This window comes from Sitodiplosis mosellana, unplaced genomic scaffold (assembly GCF_009176505.1).
Source record: "Sitodiplosis mosellana isolate CC-2019 unplaced genomic scaffold, AAFC_SMos_1.0 Smas_scaffold_6226, whole genome shotgun sequence".
Classification (NCBI taxonomy): domain Eukaryota; kingdom Metazoa; phylum Arthropoda; class Insecta; order Diptera; family Cecidomyiidae; genus Sitodiplosis; species Sitodiplosis mosellana.
The window spans coordinates 18,109,183-18,117,168 of record NW_022601467.1 but is presented as its reverse complement, the minus strand read 5'-3'; the positions used below and the strand labels follow the sequence as shown (position 1 = coordinate 18,117,168).

The window sequence follows — 7,986 nt, the reverse complement described above, 5'->3', positions numbered from 1 at the left end:
CTCTCTCTCTCTCTCTCTCTCTCTCTCTCTCTCTCTCTCTCTCTCTCTTCTGTCGCTCGGTGTGTGTGTGTGTGTTGTTTCTATCAATTACCTTGAATTTACTCTTTTTCCTGCTGCGACCATCATCCGTCAGTTTCAATAATTTCGGCCGAATCGGGCGCTTCTGATCTTTTAGCTCGAAACGATGGTAATCGGTTTCGGATGTCATGATGATATAATAATGTTGATTACGATAAGCGAAAAAAAAACAGAATATATGTGTATGTGTGCGTATGTGTGTGTGTGTGTGTTAGTTTTCTTTCTACTTCGTTGTATATGTTTCTTCTTTTTTTCGTTTCGGATTAGTGTACTATTTAAGCCGTCTCTTTGTAACACGCAATTTTATTCTTATTTATCATTCACTTTGATCATGAAAATTCGTTATGAATCTGCAAATGCTGTACTTATTCAGCCTCACATAGAGTCTAGCTAGAGGGAAAAAAAGAAGATGAAAACGCAGAAGAAGGGAAAAAATTGAACGAAACCCGATTATTTCTATTATAAAGCTCAAGTCTTTCTGTAAATAGCGATACGTATCTCCAACAAACCACACACACACATACACTAACAAATTTATCCACATTGTTTAGCGCTGCTGGATTTCGCCGTTTTTTTTTCATTCTTCTTCTTCTCTGCCTTTCACACCGAAACGAGCAAAATTATGCATTTCGAAGGATTCGCTAATACATTAAGCAAGTATTTGATTTGAAGCGAAAAGAAGCGAAAAAAATATAAATGTTTCATTCCAAATAATTTGATACAATGATATGAAATGCAATCGTTGGGCGGTTTTCAAATCGCCTTTTTTCTCATTCTCGTATCCTTCTTTTTTGCGGGTAAGAATGTTTTTCGGGCGAAAAAGAAGCCCAAAAATCAATTTGAATATATTTTGAATTGGTTTCTCATTTATAAGTGCGAAAAATTTCATTCAGGCAAAAGCTCACAGGATGATGAGTTCGAAGAATTGAGTGACAAAAAAATCACGAGGAAAATCCAAAAATGGTGCCAAATATACTGGCTTTGAAATTCATGCAACGTCACATACAATGCGTCGCATAGCCACAGCGTGGACAAATATAAAATGCCGCAATCTATATTCAAGTCGTCGTTATCGAGTGTCGAACAGAAGAAGACGAATGAAAAACTACCATAGCGTTATTTATATGAAGTAAAGATGCCTCTATAGAGCACACGTTTAATATAATATAATGCGATGTGATGTTTACTAGAGATCCGTTGAAAAGCGCTTTTGTTGACGCATCAAACTATAAATTGTGATTTAATGTGTTGGATGCGATGCCATAAGGAAACATTGTTTCCACGCAATTCGAAAATATTCAATGAAAACATTTTCTTCCTCTTCCTCATTCACTTTTTCCGTAATTCCTTAATTTAGGCCGTATTTGCAAAACATGCACACAATACAATGGCAAAACAATGCCGTTGGCTGGCTGGCTATGTACACACAGCCACACACAGTGGTGTGGACGAGACGAATTTTCAATGTATGAAATGTCAAGGCGTTTTTATCTCGTAAACACCTCTCGTGCTCTTAAATTCATTCCAAATTCAATTTTGTGAGACCCGGGCTACCGAAATGTGACTCTCCCCATCTCCATTTACATTTGTGTATATAATGCAAGGGGGGACGTTTCGCTCGCTTCTTTGCCGCAGTCACAATGATTTATTATTGAATGAATCAATAAGTGGCCTTCATTGAATCTCATATTGCTTGCTGTACGGTTGCCAAAATCAAATCCACCGCAACACAATAATATCCAACTAAAACTTTTGGCGAGTCCATAAAATATGATGCCAACAATATTTCGATTTTTTTGTGTGTGGATGCGTGTATGTGTGTATGTGTGTGTGTGGGGGGAGTGGAGGGCAGTGGATTTGTGTATTAAGCTCAGAGAGACTGTTCAAAGCAAATTACCTCTTTTTCCATTCAAAATGATTCGCACATCGTTGGGGTGGGTTGAAACAAAAAACGAAGTACAATCACTGATAATAATTGATTGATTGCACAAGGATCAAAACAATTTATTATGTCCCAATATCTTTGTAAATCACTCTTGGAACTTGGAATCACATCATATTTTCATAGGCCTATGAATTTCTCTTCGAACACTTTTCCACTCCGTTTCGTTCAGTTTACACACAGCTTTTTCTTTATATCTGCTTAGTTCGTTTGCTCACTCTTTCACACTACTTGGACGCTGGCAACGAAAATAATAGCACCCAAATATTTCTCTACCGTATACGCGTTTTGATTTTTTCTTCTTCTGTTTTTACAGCACTAATATTAGTTGAACAATTGAAAAACATTTGAGAACATTTTCTACGTACACTTAATTCGATTATTTTTGGCTGAGATTCCTTATGTGTGTTTGTGTGTGTGTGTGTGTGTGTGTGTGTATCTATTCTGGCTTGACACATGCACACACTAATAATTCCAAGTGGAATTTCATCGTCGCAGAAAATCTCGTCTCAATTTATTATTTGCACAGCAAAATGGCACGTATTTGCCACATATTATCAAATGAGCACGCAAATTGCAATGTTATGGCTTGTATCCCATTCTTCCTCTTCTTCTTCTTCTTCTTTTTCTTCTTCTTCTGCTGCTGCTGCTGCTCACGGCGTTATATTTCTCTGTGTTGGTGGAGAAGCAGTAGCAGTGGCATCAGCAAGCCACCAGCAATGTTTTCATGCATTGCGTTGCAAAAATCCTTTTTCCATTCAATTGTTATTGAACGCAAACACGTCACATGACACAACGTACAAGTTGCGAACACACACCAGCAGCAGCACAACCGAAAATGAAATTATAATTATAACCAATTGAATGGCATGGATGAAATGAAATGAAATGAAAACGAAAGAATGAATGCTCTCATTCAAATGAATAAACACGTAAATGAAATAAACGCCGAGCCAAGACACACAATCTCAATTAATGACGTGCGGTGATTTACTGGAAGAATGGCGTATGCCGAAACCTTTTTTGATTCGTTGCAACAAAAACATACCCGTTAATTGGCATCACTTCAACTTTGGTAGCCAAGTAAGAAGAGCAGCAACAACAAATTAAACGATTTTTTTTATTGGTGTTGTTGTTGTTGTTTACTATTGTCTCCAAATTGCTGGATCAATCAATGAAATTCTATTGCAATTCGAACACTTTGGAATCGATTTTACTTGATTTTTTCCTCAAACAGCATCCTGTACACAATGGGCACTACTCGTTTTTGTCGTTGTACAATACAAAATGAACCGAGCATATTCCCGGGAGAAACCATTTTTTTGTGACAAGTAAATGTGTGTATATTTTTATTTGACGTGTTTCCTATCTTCGACGTTTGAACGGTGTGTGATTGTGGGTTCGCTTTCTGTGTGTGGTTGCATACACAGTGTATTTTCTCGACCGAAAATCATCAAACACTTCAATCCATTCTTGTGACGAATGATACACGTAAAAAAATGAACAGCATCAAAAAGCACACAACAGTAACAACATTATTCGCCCTTCGCTGGTAACGATGTTGAATGTGAAAAAAAAACAACGCACACACAATATTTTTTTTATCTCTCTCTCTCTCTCTCTTTCTCTACTGTTTCTTCTTCGTTTTCTTCTTGCTAATTTCCTTTAAGCTCCCGTCCAAATCGCTTTTATTTCGTGTACACACACTTCACTTTTCACATGTCCTTCGTACGCAACCAAAAATTTCGTAGTCCGAAATGTTGTGCTGAATGTTAATGAATGTTTTATATTTGTTAGTTACTTCGTTTTATTTTTGTTCATGTTTTTAGGGAGACTACAATCAAAATTAGAGATCTACATATGTCGGTACAAATGACACTATGCTCTGCTGCAAATAGACACAGTATGTGTGTGTGTGTGTCAATACAGAAACCACACAATGAAACAAAAGAATGTAAACGAAGAGAAAATTGCTATATGAATGTATAAACGCGGAAGACAAACTCGAAATCAAACGCTTCGCACACAACACACAATTGAAGAAAAAAATTCTCTATTTAGGAAGTTATGGCTGAGGCGAGAGCGCGAGATGAGTTTGCAACGATACATATACACACACATGCACACATACAGACATACCGAAATTGCTCTCAACCATCAACACCAACACCAATGCCCATGCCAGCCCACACACATACACGCATCGACGACGGAGAGAAGATACGGAATAAGAGCAAAAGCAATAAGGATGGTTGAGCATTGGAGATTCGGCACACAAAACGTTTGCAGATGATGCAAACACACTCGCACACACAGAGAGGGAGCGAATCGTGGGAGAAAATTTTTGTACTGTAAAAGCGTGAGCATATTATTGCGTTGCGTCGTTTTCATGTATGTATTTTGGTTTTTCGGCTTACATTTCATTCTTTGTATGCTCCCATCGGCTACATTCACACATATTTAGTCCGTGAACGAATCTCTCGTTCTCATCCTGTGGATTTTCCACATTTGTATGGATCGCAGTCATCCATTTTTGGATCTGTGTCTAGTCGAACGGTGGTGTTGTGGTTGTTATTGTTGTTGGTGGTGATTTTGAAGGATGCTGTGTACATTTGCTGTGTGAATTTGTTATGAGCGCACAATATATAACCTTCTGTGTTGATAACTCCTGACAGTTTACACCATACGCAAGTACCATTCACATCACAAAACACATGAGACCTGCTTCAAAAAGCTTATACTCAAAACATAACTCTGCAAAGCTCCAGTCAAGTGCAAACGGAAAGTTTTTCCCTTCACTCACTCTGTCTTGCGCGTGCAGCAGCAAAGCTTCAATTACGCAGCAATTGCAGAACAAATTCAATAAAAGCACATGACAAAGCAAAGACTCTTACCTTCAAATAAAAAAAAAGCATAACACCAGACTACAAAATTATAATCATAATGCGGGCAAGGCAAGCTGAACAAGGCAAGCTAATGAAAATCAACGATTCAGAAAAAGCCAAAATGAAAAGAAATGCTCGCATTTTTGTTGCTATACACACAAATTTTATTAACTTGAATATGAATTAACAACATATTTATACATAAAAAGATTTTTTGTCAAATTATTACCACGTCCTTTGTTGTTGTTGTTGTTGTTATTTCTTTTTCTGTTTCCTTTGAATACATACTTAATTTATGTCAACACTAATGATGTGGCTGTTTCATTTTTGTTGTTGCTTGTTTTTGAGTATATTTTGAGCATTCTCCTACTAACTCATATTTCCTACTAACTCGATTAAATATATATATATATATTTAAATGTATATTAGGGCGGGTCGATTTTTTTTTCGACAATTTCCCTATGATTTCCGTATTCTATGGGTTATTTCAAGAAAATTTGCCCAAGGAACCATACCTCTATCGTTAAAATCGAGTCCCCTACTTTTTGTAGGTAGATTTTTTTCCAAAATTGACGTTCGTAAGAAATGTTACCTACACGTTCACATCCATAACTCAAAAACTATCGATCGGATCTAATCGCCAGTAGGCGCGTTGGAAAGGTGAGCTCATTCTGATCAATTTACAAAACATAACCTCCAACATTGGTCCTACGGTTCAAAAGTTACGGGCATTTTTGTCCAAATTTTGAACCATTTTTCCATTTTTTTCATGATTTTGTCCAAAAATATTACTTTCATGGCCATTTTTTAGGCTCAATCCATTATTTTATTCAATTTACAATTCAAAACGAAGAGTTTAAGCCCAAATTTATCGAATTCGGTTGATTAGTTCAGGCGATATTGCTAAAACAAAATAACACATAAAACCAACTTTTTGATTTTTTTTCCCCTTTTTATTTTTTTTCTACAAAAATTCAAATTAAGAGATAATAAAGTATCTATCAACCTATAATCAAAAAAAAAATATTCAATTTGAGCGAAATATAACGTATTTTTTCAAAACAATACTCTTTATCAACATAAGTGTATAATATACACTGTATATCGACAAATGATTGAATCGCACCTTATTGTTTTCACTAATTCAATATTTTCAATTCATTTAAAACAAAAGAAATCGAAAAGAGTACCTTGAATGCATTTCGGTACTATCGTACCATCATCAGCATCACGACTAAACAGAAAAGTCGTCGGTTGTCACGCAAAAACATCGGTCGGTGCAACATCATAGCAAACGAGACAGCAAATTTGACTCGATGTTCCCGTTATCCAGATTCAATGCGTTGTTGCTCCTCTGAATAAAGTAACTTTCGTATGCGTCCAATTTGTATGTGTGAATACATTGGACAAACGAAACGTAACATTTCAGTTCGTTTCCGTGAACATTGTTTGTGCATAAAAAATAAACAGGGCTACCGCTCTGCCTTAGCATTACATGCATTGAACAGCGGTCATTTGAATATCGACATAAGCAACTTACGGCTGGTGAAAGAGATAGGCGACGCGCGCAAATTGGACGCATACGAAAGTTACTTTATTCAGAGGAGCAACAACGCATTGAATCTGGATAACGGGAACATCGAGTCAAATTTGCTGTCTCGTTTGCTATGATGTTGCACCGACCGATGTTTTTGCGTGACAACCGACGACTTTTCTGTTTAGTCGTGATGCTGATGATGGTACGATAGTACCGAAATGCATTCAAGGTACTCTTTTCGATTTCTTTTGTTTTAAATGAATTGAAAATATTGAATTAGTGAAAACAATAAGGTGCGATTCAATCATTTGTCGATATACAGTGTATATTATACACTTATGTTGATAAAGAGTATTGTTTTGAAAAAATACGTTATATTTCGCTCAAATTGAATATTTTTTTTTTGATTATAGGTTGATAGATACTTTATTATCTCTTAATTTGAATTTTTGTAGAAAAAAAATAAAAAGGGGAAAAAAAATCAAAAAGTTGGTTTTATGTGTTATTTTGTTTTAGCAATATCGCCTGAACTAATCAACCGAATTCGATAAATTTGGGCTTAAACTCTTCGTTTTGAATTGTAAATTGAATAAAATAATGGATTGAGCCTAAAAAATGGCCATGAAAGTAATATTTTTGGACAAAATCATGAAAAAAATGGAAAAATGGTTCAAAATTTGGACAAAAATGCCCGTAACTTTTGAACCGTAGGACCAATGTTGGAGGTTATGTTTTGTAAATTGATCAGAATGAGCTCACCTTTCCAACGCGCCTACTGGCGATTAGATCCGATCGATAGTTTTTGAGTTATGGATGTGAACGTGTAGGTAACATTTCTTACGAACGTCAATTTTGGAAAAAAATCTACCTACAAAAAGTAGGGGACTCGATTTTAACGATAGAGGTATGGTTCCTTGGGCAAATTTTCTTGAAATAACCCATAGAATACGGAAATCATAGGGAAATTGTCGAATTTTTTCACTCCCTACAAATCGACCCGCCCTAGTATATATATTTTTCTTGTTTTGCTGAGAATACCAATATATGCTGAATATTGTGTTGTACTAAGTCGTTTACATGATTGAAAGAAAATTTGGAACGAGAACATAAAAAATAGACTCGAATTTTATTATTTAGTGTCAAAATTGCATTAAATGTTTTTTGTTGTTGTTTGTTTGTTGTTGCTTTGTATTTATTATTCATTATAAAAAAACCTTGTTCAGTTTGTAATTAAGTCTTCGAGAGGGGTTTTTGCACACACGCTCTTTGACTTGAAATGTGGTGCAAAATTACATCAATAATATTGATTCAATATATGTAAATAAATTTTTCCTATATTTTTTTTTCTTATCTCTCTGACTTTTGCCACCTCAAAAGGCCAAATTGTTCGGTTGGCTTGACAAAAAAAGAGCTTGCATTGACTCATGATCAAAACAATCATTGTGACTGCATCAAAATCGTTTACTGCTGCTGCTGCTCAGCGACACCGCACAAAGTCACTTTTCATATCCGTACAAAAACGCAAAATGTGCACACATTGCAG

General features: G+C 35.9%; 1 protein-coding gene across 3 annotated transcripts in view; it reads right to left on the bottom strand.

Moving 5' to 3' along the window:
* Positions 1–4,008, bottom strand: part of LOC129579318 (uncharacterized) — a 93,617-nt gene extending 89,609 nt beyond the window's left edge. Inside the window, exons 1-2 of one of the 3 annotated variants that reach the window (XM_055469302.1) lie at positions 3,069–4,008; positions 1,976–2,768 (exon numbers count right to left, since the gene is read on the bottom strand). In XM_055469302.1, coding sequence (XP_055325277.1) covers positions 1,976–1,987 — 12 coding nt within the window. In that variant the 5' untranslated portion in view covers positions 1,988–2,768; positions 3,069–4,008. Of the gene's footprint in view, positions 1–91; positions 254–1,975; positions 2,769–3,068 lie in introns of those variants that run through there. The other 2 variants (XM_055469303.1, XM_055469301.1) reach the window with 2 other exon arrangements.
* Positions 4,009–7,986: the final 3,978 nt, after the last annotated feature.